This window comes from Pyxicephalus adspersus, chromosome 1, assembly GCF_032062135.1.
Source record: "Pyxicephalus adspersus chromosome 1, UCB_Pads_2.0, whole genome shotgun sequence".
In the NCBI taxonomy this organism is placed as follows: Eukaryota; Metazoa; Chordata; class Amphibia; order Anura; family Pyxicephalidae; genus Pyxicephalus; species Pyxicephalus adspersus.
In genome coordinates, this window is record NC_092858.1 from 77,826,776 (window position 1) to 77,843,973 (window position 17,198).

The window sequence follows — 17,198 nt, forward strand, 5'->3', positions numbered from 1 at the left end:
TGACTTTCAACAATAAATGTGTACTGTAGTCTTCTTCATGGAAAAATAAGACATCCCCTGAAAATAAGACCTAGGGCATATTTTGGCATTTTAAAAAATATAAGACAGTGCCTTATAATCGGGGAAACAGGGTATGAATAATTGGTTTAATTCCATTTATACAAATCTAAGCAGGTCATGTAAGAGCACCAGTGTACAAGCTAAATATTATGTATGAAGTTATTTTTTAAATAAACAATATTATACACAGACAATTTTAAAACAATTGTCATTTCACAAACCAAATGACTGCAAAATCATTTGGAACACCTGTAAAAGCTTAGCAGTTACCACCTGTTACCACACTTGGCTGTCTAGCTGTTACCAGTAGATGCCCTGAAGCAGAAAATTTAGCATTATTTTTTTTACCACTACTCTGAACATAGTCTAATTCTAACAAGCATTTGTAAGAAGTATCAGAAGAAAGGAAAGTATTAGTATGTTACATCAACATGTTTCAGGTTACCGTTTGTTGCACAGAAAGAAGTATAAATCTAACAAATGAACATGACAAACTAGAAAAGCATACTAAAGCAGGTTCTACACAGGAAAGCCGCTTGCCTTTATTTGGAATTATATGTTCATATTCCACAGTTCAGAGGGGGATTTTTTCTCCATGAACATGAAAAGCTGCTTTTAATGGTTATTGTTTTCATTACAGACCATCAGGGAGTGATCTACAGAATGATTTTATGGAAATATTGCGATGGTTTTACATAGCACCAACTGTGTTGATAGTGAGACAACTCTTGTAACATTTTTAAAAGCCTCTTAGCTTTATATTGCCAGGGATCAGGCTGTGCACAGCACTACACTCGCCGCATCAGATGTCCTATACTCCAGAGTCAACTGACAAAGCTGATGTTGTTGCTTCACGGGCCCTTAATTCTACACTGTGAATTCACATTGCTTCAAATTGTTTTGTTGTAATTGTAACTGGCAATCTAGACAGGATACAAAATTACTGAACCACTGGATAGTCATGTTTCGTGTTTTCAGGTAATCTAGTAATTGACAAAAGAAAAAAACCTATTGGTATTGGTAAAAACAAATGCAGTAAATAAATTCACCCTGAGCAGCCATTTTTCATTATATTTAAAGATGGACACTCATGTTACCTTTGACTACTTTATGAGGGTTTAACTGAGAAATAAGCATTGCGCAATGTATGTAAAGTCTGTTTTCATGGTCCATTTATTGAACATGCTGTATTTGGAAATAACTCTTCTATATCCTAGATAAAAACACACCACTGTGGTCCCAGAGATATTGTTCTAGTGCATTGCAGCTTCTCTATAAGTAGCTGGCCTAGTGAAACTAGGTCAAACAATCTGTCATAGAAAATAAAAAGCTAGAGAGAGGCACGGGTCTATTTTCGTAGAAGTGGTCTCACCAGAACACTATGTACAATGTGTTTTTTAAATGGAACCTGCAATCCATAATATCATGTTTACTCTCAAAAACCTACATAATACCTGCTTTTATTAGTATCATGCATTGTTTTGAAAACCATGTTTAATTTGCTAGCTATATCACAATCCTGTGCATACCCTGACCTAATGACTAATGTAGACATGTTTGTCCCACACTACATTTTTGTTTAAAAAATGTACACTACATCTATTTATTATAGCTCTATCTCTGCATCTCTACTGCCCTGCTATGTACAGTAGAAGCAGGAGGGACAGTAAACTAAGAGATTACTGAAGTGGTTAACTAAACTCAAGTAAGAGGGTGGAAACCAGTGAGTTATATCTGTGTCTGACCAGCAAAGTGAGTTGTAAGGTATACATTCATCAAATTGCTAAATATTGCATTATACAGGGTCCAGACACACCTAGGGTACACAACTAAAATTTTCCTAAGATGTACCTTGTTTCTAGATTGTTAGAATGATACTAGAATGTGGGGGCCAAAGTGATTGCACAGGTTTTCAAATCCAAGACCTGGTTTGCATTAAAAGGAACAGTAAATAAACACTTCAGGTAATGTGCACCTGCTTTTCCTTTTTTGCTGGTTTACAGATAAGTGTTTGTTCATGATCAATCAGTATATGGGAAATGGTAGCAGAGGTTTCTGAACAAAACAAGTTTTATTTTGTGGAAATATTACTCTGGATAATAAACATGCAAAAACATCATACCCCAGACATGCTTGTTTTCCCAATGGGACATACAAAACAAAGAGCAGACACCTTTAGATCATGTTTTCAATGTTTAATAATGAATGTTGTGCCTTGTTTGGAGCCTCTGGAAAAAAACAAATTTTTTGAAACTGATATTTTAAATAATATGTTATGTTTGTGCCATTTGTATTTACAGAGAACCTTCAAATAAAGAAGGCAAACTGTCACTATGTAGTGGCATGCCATACAGCTTTGAAAAATAGCCATGATTTCGAGCATGCTGTTTATGCATGAATTTACAAATGGATATATAATTTTTATTTTTTTTATAAGCTTTGCAGCTTATATACTTCTGCCACATTAATGGCACTGATAATGGAAAGGGTCTGACTATTCTAGGGCTCTGTTGGCATTACAAACATATTCTTAAATTCTGTATTAAAAAAAACAACAAAACCCAGAAAATGAAAGAAATGTATGCACTCCAGGCCCATGAACACATCTTTATACCACTAAAACGCAGTATGCAGCTGGCTGCACCAACTACAACAAAGACAAACGTAGAGATGATCTGGGCGTTTATTGTATTTTATGTAGTATATTCATACTAGTAAAACCAAAAATCAGACTGGAACCAACTATGCAATAAGGAGGTCAGAAGTATAAGCCTATAATCCATGTAATTAATGTTACACAAAGGCAAGCTTAATTTCTAAGTAAAGATTTGGCCACCTGGGACCCGTGATTTCATTGGAAGTGTGTCAGCAGCTATTACTCCAGGTTCTCCGAGACGTTATGGGCAGGCATTGAGGGAGAAACATTTCAGGTGTCTAATCCATCTCAGTGAAAAACACATTTTCTGCTCCTTTATATAGAACCGCTTCCAGACAATACAAGAAGGAATATAAGGTGTTTGCAATCTGATAATGGCGAAAGGAAAAGTGCTATCACACCAGTAGTTAAACACCTTATCTTCTGAAGTGCCATCATTCAACTGACTATGACTGTGACTGAAGATGTTCGTTACAGAGTGAGCTATGCTGGTACAAGCAGGTGTCAAGCGGAAGCACTGGCCAGCAGCCCCTTCTCTCCATGACAAAACTGTATTAGGACTTTCATTTTTCACATGTCTCAGCTGCTATTAATGATGGCAGCTCCTAAAGGACATGTCAAAACAAAACCAAGGTGTCTGCTAATTATGCAGTTGCCAGCTTCAATGTTTCATATTCAACCTCTTCCTGCGTCTGGATAATCACATTGATTTCTGCATGTATCACCTAATTGCCTAACGACAGGACACCTTTCTTGCAGGCTCCTGTAGCTTATTTTCTTTGCATCAGAATTTTGAAAAGATCTCAGATGTGTCCATTAAGACAATCTATGAACCTGTAGAAGGTATATTAAACTGGCATTCAGCAACAAGTGACTGAGGAGAATCTGTTTCTAAATTTTGCTTTCTAACTTTAGAACATTTGACAGCATGTACAAATAAAAAGTATGTTAGTTTTTCATTTTAAATTGTGAATTTTAACCATTCATAGAGGCTCATAAAAACTAAATCTAGCTACACATTGGATTTAATTTTAAAGTTTTTGTTTTTTCCCCCCAACCTTCTATTTATTGCCACTTCTGAACATACCACCACATGTATCATATTATTAAAAAAAAAATACATTTGTTTTTATTCTCCACTATTATATTTGATAATATTGAATTCCAAATGCTACAATGAAAATCTGTTTTAAACACCTTTTTGCCCCTTTTACCACTTTTCATTACTTAACATTTATTGTTCCCTTTTCAAAGTGACCTCAAGTATCTCTATTCTGATCACCACTTCAGAGGTATTACAGGATTTACTGTGAGGATAGGGGAAGCTCCTGGCTGGACCTAACACTCGTGAGAAGATTGACAGAAACCTCCATGCCTTTCATACTCTTGGAAATATCTATCTTTAGCCAGCATAGTTGTCCTAAACATTTGGTTTTCTAGGAAGTTTCTAGGAAGGAGTCCCAGAACTGAAAAAAAAATTGGAACCATTCAATAATTTTATCAATTCATATCATGCTTTAGTATATGAATAAAATGCAAAATGAAACCATGAATATAATTAATTACCACAATTAAATCAATTTAGTAATTAGGGATCAGAAAGGATTAACTCCTCCCATGCTTGAAGTCTGATAAATTAAATTAGTTAAATTTTTGAGTGCCTATGTGACATCCTATAAAGCTGGGGATCAATCTGGAAGTCCTACCACATCCGACTAGAATGTCTATACAGTTTATAAATCACACAAACATGATGCTAGGATTTAAAAGAATCCGTTTAAGTAAGAATATGTTTTATCTCCCATCTGCTCCCACTATAAACCAGACTGTACATGATGAGCACATCAAATAGGCGAGCAGTAGAGTAAAAAGACAGGTTCAAATTCCATAACCTGTACAACAATCTAAATAATAATAATTAAAAAAAACAAAGACAACACAAAAAGCCTACCAAAATATTTCTTACAGAACACTGCAATTTCTTAATAAGCTGGCTGAAGGGGGTAATGCTCCTTCCCACAGACAGATCAATTTACATAAATTCTAATATTTTTTCCAATATTACTAATACTTTAACTGTATTTACAGTGGAACTAAAGTTGATCAGGCAGGTCAATATTGCAAAAAGAGACAGGTGATATCCCTTTTGCAATAATCTCTCCTACCTATCTATTGCTCTGGGTTTCTGACAGAAATGCTGAGATACGCATGTGCGGTGCCAGCTTTGGTTGCCAGGATCCCCAGCATTCCTGGCTCCCTCTGGACCTGCCAGGAATGGGTAAATTCCTGTACATCTGTGCAGGAGTTACGTCATTCTGTCACCGCCAATCAAGATGGCCGAAGATTGCAAGTTAAAAGCTAACAAAGAAGATGGCTGTGCCCTGCGAGGGAATTCATACAGGTGAGTAATGCAGAATTTAGTTCCACTTAAATTTTTTTAACTACTTTAGTGGTAAAATACTACTTTAGTGGTAAATAGGTGGCACACTGTAATAAAAAAAAATTTTGGCTGGCTGTGTTTTCAATAACATATGCCTTCCATGGACTAACGAAAGTGTATGTAAAATGTTACAAATCATCAAACAGAAAAGTGTATGGTACATGCAGTTCGCTTTTGTCTTGTTGAGATTGTACAGTAGAAGCTGGAAAAAAAACCCACATTTTCCTTTTTTTTGGCACTGGCTCTTCCAACGAGAACCCAAAACATCCCTCTGTCAAAATTAGAGAGGAAAGGCCATATTTTTCAATGTGTCTAGACACTTGCTGTTCTAGTACAAAACTATTGCCCAATTGTGCAATGAAAAATTATACGGATAATGTAATTGGATGCTGGGCAACAAAAATTATTCTTATTTCAAATACTTTTGGGTGGAGCAGTTCCATTTTTTGTGAGAAATCATGGTATTCTGTGTAAGGATAAACAAAACACTGAATACAATACGTCAGATAATTTGTTAGGAGGAATCTACTATTCTCTTCCATGGAAAAACAATAAATCCTTTACTTTTGCTTACATCTGCAATGACTCTTACTTTTCTGGACTGTCTAATATGTGGAATCTTGCATACAATATACAAAAATGTGTGAATTAAAAGCATGAAAAAAATTTACCTTAACAAGGAAATTTTGGAAATCAAATACTGATCAAATCTATTGCATGAAATGTTACATTTGTGTTTTGTGGAGAACTTTGGTAACCATTGAAGCAGATGTATCAAGAAAGGCAGAAGCATCACTCTTTGCTGGGACAAAATGAGGTAAATGCACAGAGGTGTGAAGGTGATGGCTGTTTTAATAGGAACAGTCTATAGCCAACTGGCACATCACACTCTGACAAAGCTATCTACTCCTGTTTCCAGTCAAGCAGACTGTTTCATCATTCTGTTCTGAAAAGAGATTTCCAAATATATAGCCTAATTAGGGTTGCTAACATCCCAAGATTTTATATACTGACAAAATATGTAAACTTTACTGTACAGTACAGCTAGTATGCAGAAAAGGCGCCATCCAAGGACTTTCTGCTACTGCTCATATAAAAGAGCAAAAAAGAATACTTTTTTCTTTTGTTTCTTGTAGAGGTAGGCAAGCAGATAGTATTCAGAAGCTACATTTTTGATATTCAGGGTTCATGATGGTCTTGGTGAATATGATAATCCATAGTTTTTAATGCTATGCATTAGGGTATACATTTATCAATAAAACAAATAAGCAAACTAATTTATTTAAAAAAAAATTAAGCAGCTTATATATATATATATATATATATATATATATATTTATATTTGTCGTTGTTCTCCTATGCATCAACACTACAGAGCTGTAAAAAGTACATAAGTAATACTGCATACCTACACACTCCAATAAAACACATTCCAAGAACTAAAGAAATGGAGACTACCAAAAACCTGCAATTTGTCATACCAATGTGCACACATAGTTACCTCGAAAGAGTTTTGTTACACCTGTCTCAAAAATGAGGACAGTAAATGCCCTAAAACTAAATCTGGTGAGTGGACTGACCTTTGTTTGCTAAACCCATACAAAGGTCAAAGTTAATCAAGTCAAACTAACATTGGTTCTTAATGACAGACACCACATAATAAATCAGAGTATCACTAGTTTAAATAATTCTCTAGAAACCTAGAAAGCTTCCAGGAACACATTTTCCACACATCCTTGAACGTCCAACTGTTCGAACACCCCCTCACTCAACAGCCACTGATGTACCTCAATAAATTGTAGAATAGAGATGCGAGAGATTAGTGCAAAAACAAAAAAAAACAATTTTAGAAATTATTTAGGGGCTCCTAGTTTCTTAGAGAACATATTCCTATTATATTTGTAATGTATGAATACAAGAGCTCTCCAGGCATTAATCCTAACACTATATGGGTGTGGCATGGATTTTTCATTAGTGCACATACACAATCATCCTCAGCTTTTGATATAAGCAAGCTAGCAGTTGACAAAGTACATCAGCACGATGCAGACAGTCATACTTTGTTTACTCAGTTGCATACTGTGGAGTTTAGCAGGCACCATACATATATGGGAAGAACCATAGTTTTCAAAAGTTAGACAAAACAAACAGTATCTATCTACACAAACACACCAACTCAACAATAACAGTCAATGCAATAGGTAAACACAATACCTGGGAATTGATAGCTGTAGCTTGGGGCAAAGCCAGGGTATCCTCGACCATATGTTGCAACAAAATTTGGGTAACCTAGAGCACAAAAAGTGTAAAATGAGAAAGAAGGAAAACAATTATTATAATCAATTAACAACAAAATTATTTAAATTTAACCTCAGGTGTAAAACATCACACAACAGATTCCACCATGTCATTATTATGGTACACAGATGGCCTCACATTTGATTCTAAAATAGTTTGGTATACAAAAGAGATCTTAACTCAATGACTGCAAGGTGCCTAGGTTCTGTGGCTGAAAACCATGTTTAAATAATCACCCTCCACCACCATGCTTTACAGTTGGTATGAGGTAGTTCTTGTTGTTTATTCAAATATAACCTTGCAAACCCTTGGTCATGCTACCATGTTATTATTGCCTTATTTAGGAAGAGATTTTCTCTTGGAAACCATTCCAAACAAGCCATGCTTATACAGTCTTTTTCAAATTGTACTGTCAAGAACTGTAACATTTACCATACTAAAGCCTTATAACCCTATAATAATATAAAGTCAGTAACAGAAATGTCATTTTTTGTAACAATATTAGGCAACAACGGGTTATGAGGATTCTCTGTTGAGCAAAAATATAAACCTGTTGTTTCAAGTCATACCTGCTCATGGGCCTTGTTCTTACTGGTAAAAGCTTTCAGAGAAGAATAATCTCTTCAGAAGCAGATCACAGATGAAAGAGAAGTAATTTTATGTAAATTAAAGAAGCTTTATTACTTTGTTTCTTTAACACAAGAATTGATTACTCATATACTTACTGTTCTTGCTTCCTGTAAAACAAATAGCTATTGCTTGTTTGTATAATAAATAAAATTTATCTACAAATATATATATATATATATATATATTTATTTGAGAGAGAGGCAGATCATGTCAGAGAATTTGATTGTGGTATGATTCCACATAATGATCACATAAAAAAATGAAAGTCCTAACCCTTGGGTGGTTCAAGTAGAGATGTAGTTGCCTGAACAATAGATATCCGAGTTTGGTTGTATATAGAGTTCATTCACTAGAGACCATATATTCCAGTCATTAGTATTGTACTAAAAGGTTGTGTACTAGGTCTGGTTTGATTTAGTCTGTTTGTAAATGAGGTTTGTTGGACAAGGTATGTCTATCTGGTGATAAACACAAAGATGTACAAAAGGTTGATGATCCTGGAGAAGTAATTAACAGTAAAAATTATTTGGCATTGCTAAAAGATTGATGAAAGCAATAAAAAATAACTCATAGTTATAATAGTGATGGTACAATACAGGGGGTACGGTGTTAGCCAGAATTACATATTCCAGAAAAATATTAGGGAATGCTTATTTTAGATAACAAAATGAGCAAACAGTATGTTCAAGCACTGAGGAAAACGAAGGAATTTTTTGTGTGCATCACTAAAGGGACCATCCGCAGAAGAATTCATCTATAGAGATCTTCCATTAGACTTTATGGGATATATAACAATCCTTACTTAGACAAAAAGGTAAAAAAAACAAAACAAAAGAGGCAGACTTGCTGGAACACTTATTCTTATTGTTTGTTTCTAAGCCCTCACTGAAGCTTCACACAACTGGGGTTTCATAAAGCCTCATAAATGTCACTACTAAGAAAAAAATGTGCTGTGCCAATATCACCTAGCTCAAAATATACAGTACAGCATTTGGAGTGACTATGTTCCAGAGAACAAGGCTATGTATATATACCTAAACATTCAGGTTCAGTCTAAAAACCTTGAAAAACTCCAAGCTCACCTGAGAATGCATGTTAATGTGCATCTAGCATAGATAAGAAAGGACAAGGAAATGTGGGTGGATATTTCTCAGTCCTAACATCTTCAAAAAGAGAGTGATCAATCATAGGGTGGTAAACATTGCTGCCACTGACATTAGATTATCAGAAATTGGGTCATGGAAAGCACTGCAGCCCACCTTTCCACATTTTATGTGATGAAATTTACATTATTTTTTTATAATTTTATAATACAATGTACTGCAAATTTGCTTCTTGGTCATCAGCTGCTGACACAAAAAATAGGGTTCTTTCTTTGTCTTGATACCAAGATGTGGTTGACTTTTTAGATTCCGTAATTAAATGCACTTTGGTACCTCGAGCCAAATAAATGTCCACACCTTTAAGTTGGAAGAGTAAATGCCAAGTGTTCAAGCTAAACACAACACAGGTTTGCTTTGACATTTGAAGAGCTTAGAATAGATGTACTTTGCATTACAGCTATTGACAGTTGGAGATAAAGGTACTAGTAATACTTTATCCCTGGAGCCCAAAGTACTATAGTTAACATATCAGCGCTAGATTGTAAAAAGTGATACACTTTATCAAATAATGAAATGAAATTTTAACACTGGAATCCTACAAACAGGAGAATTACGGCCTGAAAAACACTTTCTGCTTTCTTGGCGTGACACTGGCAGGTCGCTTTTATTAATATATGAGTGTATGTTAAATATATTTTTTTAACCATTCTATGGTTACCATTTACCATTTACCATTACTCATTACCAATGACACAAACTAGTTTACATTATAAATAGACCAACTCACCTCACATTGAGATTAGACCACTCAAGAAAACTTTTATTATGCATATGCTCATACATATAAAGACAGGCCAGATGTACCTCATCATGGATGGCTGACAGGTTTCTGAAACTCAACCTGGATAGAACAGAACTAAATCAACCCCCCCCCCCCATTCCAAATCTCCCCCTTACATCTGTGTAATTGTTTAAAACAATGTTATTTGGCCCTCCCCTCAGGCATATTGTCTTGGCCTCACCTTCGATCCTACCCTTGGGTTTCACCCCTTACATTTAGAACATCCTGTCACTTTCACCTGTGCAACATCTTCAAAATATAGTCCTACCTGTACCCAGAGACCACCAAACTCCTTGTACATGCTCTTACCATTTCTCTTCTGGACTACAGTAATATTTTCCTCTCAGGTATTCCACTAACCCGACTCTCTCCTCTACAATCTATTTTGAATGCTGCAGCCAGATTTATCCATCGTCCCCCCCTCCGCTTCTCATCTGCAGCATTTCTTTGTACTTCTCTTCATTGGCTTCCATTTCACCTCAGAATTAAGTTCAAGCTTTGCCTCCAAATTCCTCCACAACTCACCTTGTCCCACTTACCTATCTGCCCTGATAGAAAAATATACCCTTAACCACTCCTTTCACTACATCAATGACCTACTAATAACTTCCTCTCATATAACCTCGTCACATGCATGGCTCCAAGAGTTTTCTAGGATTGCGTTGACTCTGGAATGGTCTACCTCCTACTTTCTGAACAGTTAACAGAACACCTAAAACCGTTGTTTTCAAACTTGCATACCCATCTTCTTCTGTTTCTGAAACCCTCACTACTTACTACTTTTTTTTGGGAAATTGGTTTGAATTTGGATCTTAGGCCTAAGTTTAGAGCAAAGCTGTATTAGCCTTAAATTTTTTTGATTTATTGTTTAGAACTCACTTTGATGTTGAAGGAGAAGGTTATGTGGTAAAGGTTTATTTTAGCAGCTCAGTGTTAGGGACAGTTTAGCATCAAAGCATAACTAAACTCAAATTAAAGAAAAAAAAAATCAGCCTCATGACGTAGGTATTCCAGGAGGTTCTGCACTATCATTCAGTAGTGGGTGATACAGAAAGGGGAGCGGCTTCACTTTTTTTTTTAATAAAAAAAGCATGTTGCAGTTTAAAAAACAATAAATATTATTTTTACTTTATATAAAAAGGTTTAACATTTTATTTTTGGTTTAATGTGTAACTGTAGCCAGGCAACAGACATTTAATCAACACTTCTTAACAAAAAGTAAAAATAGCTAAAAAATAACTTGTTCTCACTTCACATGAATAAAGCAGCAGCCTTCCAACTTTCTAATCTCTTATGCAAACACAAAGCAGGTGATCATCGAGGTAAATCAGAGGTGCTTAGAAAGCACTATGAATACTTCAGTGCTTCTGTTGTAAAACTGAAAATGAATTACTCCACAAAGCCCGCAGCCTTTTAGGTGAAAAATGTTCAGTGTTGAGTAAAGCAGAATAAGATGTTAATAAGTCCTTAACGGTTGTGGTGGAGAATTAAGTGTAATGGATTATTTTAGGTGTTAAATTAATTGTTTAAATGTGGAAAAATTAAGTAGGTCTTAGGGGATGGTTTAGTGTGGAGTAAATTAGTTGGTGAATATTATGGTAGCTGTAACATTACTAGCTCTAAGTCCATGCATAGCATCTCTTACGGAACAAACAAAATTCTGCTAAAATAAGTTAGTCAACTTCAACCAACATTAGGAAACCACATTGTTAAGGTCCCAGTGGGTATAACATATTTAGTTATTACTGTATAGATCTATAAATGAGATCTGTTACTACTGAAGGCTTTACACAATGTTGTTAGCAACTGTCACTTTTGTCACTATTGCAAACTGGTTTCCATTTTGAACGGAAGAAAACATATGAGCACATTTCTAGAAATGTTTATTGACACATAATAAATTAACTTTACGAAAAGAGCACAACTTAGGTGACCTAGGACGCAATAAAAAATGTAACTTAATATAACTGCTTGCTATCCCCTGGTTTTCATGGAAATTAGCATACAAGGTTACTATCTCTGTGTAACTAATTAGGAAAAAAAAAGGGGTTAATCCGACCTACGCCATCTTTAGATTAACCTGTGTCAGTGCAGAAAGCCATATGAGAGCGCTAACATGAAGTGGCTGCTATGCGTATGGTATTTTATTTGAAGCACAGGGAGGGGTCTAGTTAGTCTTTGTTTCAATCAAGTTATATTAGGAGTTTTATAAAGTAACAAATACAACAACATACAATATCCTGTCAACATGAATGCAAAAAAGGAAAACAAAATATACATGCTATACAAGAAAGGAAAAAAACAAAAACAAAAGAAAAATGAATAGTTTGGAAAAAAGAAATGTCCATAAAGATTACCAGTCCCATTGTTACATGTCATGCCCAGCAGAACAATGTAACATACCCGAGTCAATACAATCGGAGAGGACAATATTTATAACAAGACATTCACTTAATGATGTTGTGATGATGTTGTGAAGAACTAAGAACCAGAACTAACAAACACATATACGAAGACCTGGGGGTATAGGGGAAGGAGAAGTAGGGTGTGGAAAAGGCGAGGGGGGGGGGGGGGGGGAGAAGGAGTTCCAAATTAGGAACCGATCTGTACTCATTGCTGGGGGGAAGGCTGGGTTGTCAAAGGGATCATAGGACCTATTATAGAGGAATTTTTTCCCAAGCGTAGGAGATTATCCTATACCCATAAAAGATCTAGTCAGTTTGGAGAAATGGTATTTGAGGCTTTAACAATGCAGTGTTAACCCACGGTAGGGATCTCAAGTCTAAGGGGAACAAAGCTTTCTCAGGGACCACCCAGCTCTTCCCATTCCTATTATGAAACCAATCTACCAATCTTATTAATATAGCTGCCCTGTAGTATGAGACAATGTCAGGAACACTCACTCCACCCCTGGCTCTTGGTTTACTCAGTGTACGGAGGGCTATGCGAGGACATTTACCTTTCCATATAAATGAAATGAAAAGTTGTTGAAATTTTCGTAGGTAGAGAGTTGGGAGGTGGATTGGCACCGTTTAAAAAATGTATATTATACAGGGCAATGTTCATTTTTAATTATTTAATTCTAGCAAACCAGGACAGGGGTGGTCTAGTAAGTTTTTGATTGGACAGTGAATAATATGATTGACATGTTTTCCAGTTGAAGATCTTTGTGAAATATGAGGTGTTGAATAACATATAATAACCTGTGTATATTATTCTCATTTCTAGTATGCTACATAATAATTTGTGTACTTTTTAATAAGGTCTAACATTTTCCAAATGACACAAAATTACATTAAAAATAAATCCTCTATATTGTAGTCATACAATAAATTCATATATATCTTTAATCCATCTCTGCCTAAATCCAAGGTGCGATTTCCCAACTACCCAGTCCAAAAATCTCTTCTGTATCTGGGAACCATCTCAGCCTAACCAAGATAAAATGTGTTGCTTCTGTGTCTGACGGGTCTAATCATAAGCCCCATCACTGAACATCTTTCAGGTCATGGCAGATGAAATCATAAATTTATAATACAACATTACTTCAATTTTCCTCATCATTTGCTTCTGTGATGCCTGGCTCTGCTCTAACGAGTCACAGCCCTGGTCTACGCAGGGAAATTGGCTGGCTGAATATCAATAGCACATTAACACCATGCCCATGTGGATGCTTCATCAAGCCAAATTATGGTCAGGATGACCTATCCAATGCTCCCATTAGGAGCTGTGCTCATCCTGCGCTGGTCGCTGAACAATTTGTTTGCTTCAATACTTCCAGGGAATGATCAATCTCACAATAATTATGTCTTGTCACTAAACTAAAAATAAGTAGAAATCACAGCTCTGCTTGGATGCTCTTCTTCAAATCTGCCATTTCTGCTACAATATACAGACTAAAAGACAGGTGTTAACCCATCTCTGCCCTGGACCTCCTTACAGGGTCTGATTGGGGCTATGACATGGCTAGACATTAATAATAGCAGCAATTATGGGCATGCTCATTAATTCTTTGACTTCAACACTAGTAAATTATCTGCTGTATCACCTTATAAAAAGACTTGCAAGTGTGAGATTTCCTGCATGCTAAATATAAATGACTGTCTATGTGATAATTTTCTGCACAGCACACTGAGCCTTTTCAAATGAACTTTTCATTAGATGAACCTGTATATTATGGGTAGAAATAAAGTAAATCCCTTTACAATGCTGCAGGTTTTCAGCTACAGTCCTCAAGAACAGTGTATGTTTCCCAATGAACATGTAGATAAATAGCTGCATTAATTAATAACCTGTGTAAGAGAACAACACAAATTATCTTACTTGCAAGTCTTTGAAGAAAATTAAAAAAACAGCACTGTTAGAGGTCTTAAAGACTGGAGCTAAGCACTCTGGCAGATAGGACGGTTTCCATTTTAGTTTACAGATAAACTGTTCCATTACAATTCCAAATTCCTAATCATTATTAAATGCAACATTTACTTTGATGGTAATCAAAGGCACTTGTCTGAGGGAGTCTATATTCTGTCAATAAAAGCACTCAGTGAGCATTGCTCAACAAGCAATCAGACAGATTTGAGTGCTGTTTGAGATAATCAGGTAGTTGATGTTAAGGAATAAGAGATAGGGTAAGGTCACTTGCTGTGTTCTTGTGTAATGTTTGATCATTTGAAAAATGATTTTGAACATTTATAGGTAGAGAGCTTTGCACAAGGGAAATGCAGACCCCCATTTGAGTGGACCATTGAGCTTTTTGTTTTTTTGCTAACACAGCAAAGTGTTGAGAGAAAAATATGAGAAGTATGTATATAGCATATAAAATATACTCTGCTTCTATGAAGAATAGTTACTGCTTTGTTTGATTGTTTTCAGAGACCAGCACCTGCAACAGAAACAATCAGCGGGATGACACTGAAAGCTGAGCACAGAATGGCCTTGAAGGCTGATAAGAGACCCTTGCGGTTAGAACCAGTTTGAATAAGAATCCAAGATGGTGGACAGTAATTTCTGTGCCAAAAGTGCTAGACATGTGGTTTGTGAACTTTTATGCCTATATAGACTTCCGATTATAAGTTATTGGACAATCTGCTTATTGACAATTAAATAACACCTTAAGCCCTCCTATACAGGAGTGATTCTGTATGCCTATAAAGATTGATGTATTTCCTGGTTTTAGTTAGAATTTCTTTGCTTTAACTGCTAAGCATTTGATTTTCTCTGTTGCAAAAATAAATCTTCTTAATTAGGATCTACTGTCCCATCTCTGATGGTTTGTTAGGAGACCCCCTAAAAGAACCGGACAGTGTATATTGAATAGAGTGATGCTGCTCCAAGGTACTGCCTGCAGTATCATTTTTTGTGGCTCTGCCTATAGACTCTTCCGATTATGATGAGAGATCCCTTTTCACCTAAATATATAAAAAAGGAAAAATAATTTAAAAAAAAATGGAATAAAAGCTGTGTCTTTATATTCAGTTGTGTAAACACCTTTCTGAATACATCACAGCTGAAAGTAACTATTTACACTGAATCCAAATTGCAAACAAGACTTCTCTTTGCAAAACCAAGAAAATTTGTGACAAGAATAAATTGTATGGCTTTCTGGTGGTTAGAGGCAACTACGCATACAGTAAATTTGTATTGCCATTAGCTTACAATGCTATGAGAGAACTTGAAATTTATTATAAATTTTGCAAAGGTCCAGCAGGATAAGGGACATCTATTTACCTGAACAATGACATCTACAGGAAGATCCCGTACTTTAAAAAGGTACTAGATGTCACATAATGGTCTCCTTAACTGGCCATAATCTGCCAAAAGGCAGATATTCAGATGTTTATGGAACATCAGTGGGTTGATGAGCATGCTTGGTAGGGAATAAAACAACATTTTGGATAACTTGGCTTATTTGTCTCTTCCAGCTCCTCCGATAAGCTAATGGTGCAAGGAACCTTTCACTCTCCAGAAATTAAAAAAAGAATGGCCACATAAGGCAGTGTTTAGGGACTGAATGAGGACATTTAGATCAAGCCTACAGGCCCAACCATGTCTATGTGGCTTCCAGTTTCTTCCCTACATTAGGACCATGAAAAGTGTACTGAAATCAAGGTGAGCACATATTCAACCAGTGTTCATAACTGAAGAAAACACTGATGTTTTAAAACGTATTACTATAATAGGTGGACTAATAAAAAATGGTATTTAAAAAAACATTTTATGCAGCATATACTGAAGACGCAGATTTCCCAAACCTTTGTGCTCTTTAGAATTTTACTCCTACTTTTTAGAATGTCTCAAATGCAACTCTGTACAAAGACGGTCAGGAAGTAATTTGGATGTCAAGTAAAATTTTAAACCCTATTACCTATAAGCTTATATTTTTATTTTGTCCAGAAGGCACCTAGTAAATATGCCCAGCATCTCCCTGGAAATAGTGAACATCCTCAGAATATCCTTATGCAATATCTCAAATATACCTGACACACTTAAAATTTATTTTATTGTACTTCTTCTGAACAGTAAAAAAAACTATAAAGAACAGCACAACATTGCCTTTGACTTAAAATGTCAACAGCAGCTTTAACTAAGTTTGATTATATAAATTCTGAAAATATTGTGCCAGAAAAAGCATGACCTGTCTTTGCCTGCAGTTAGGCTTTAAAAGGGACTATTATTTTGTTAAAGCCTTTTTTTAAAAAAATTTTTTGAGGTTTTAGAAAGATTGTATTGCAGGCTCTACTTTTCACAAAGTAACTGGATTTGGGACCTGTTTGGATGTTTACACAGAGGTCTTTAAATGATTGCTAATAACTAATGGTGTCTTCATTAATATATTTTTCCCAATTGTTTTTTATTTATTAGAGACTGGTCAAAACACAAGAGTGTATTTTTTTTATTAAACTTTAATAAATATAAAGCGGGATGTAGATTTTGGCACACTAGTGGTTTATATTTACAAAAATGCATGATGGGTTAAAAGAGGACATTTCTACCTAAAAGCAGAAAGGACACTGGAATCTGTGAAATTCATTTCTGTACTCTTTATTTCCCACAACAAATATAAGTTAGAGTTGGGTCAGTGAAGCCAATACTGAAGTAAACATATTTAGGGAATCACACACATTTTAGTAAAAAAAATCACACAACTTTTAGTACCATTGCTATGAAGTA

The 17,198-nt window shown here is 35.5% G+C and overlaps 1 protein-coding gene across 10 annotated transcripts in view; it reads right to left on the reverse strand.

Moving 5' to 3' along the window:
- Window positions 1-17,198, reverse strand: part of MSI2 (musashi RNA binding protein 2) — a 375,769-nt gene that overhangs the window by 76,576 nt on the left and 281,995 nt on the right. For all 10 annotated transcript variants that reach the window (XM_072415329.1, XM_072415322.1, XM_072415346.1 and 7 more), the window contains one exon: window positions 7,371-7,445. In XM_072415329.1, the coding sequence (XP_072271430.1) occupies window positions 7,371-7,445 (75 nt within the window). The remainder of the gene's footprint in view (window positions 1-7,370; window positions 7,446-17,198) is intronic.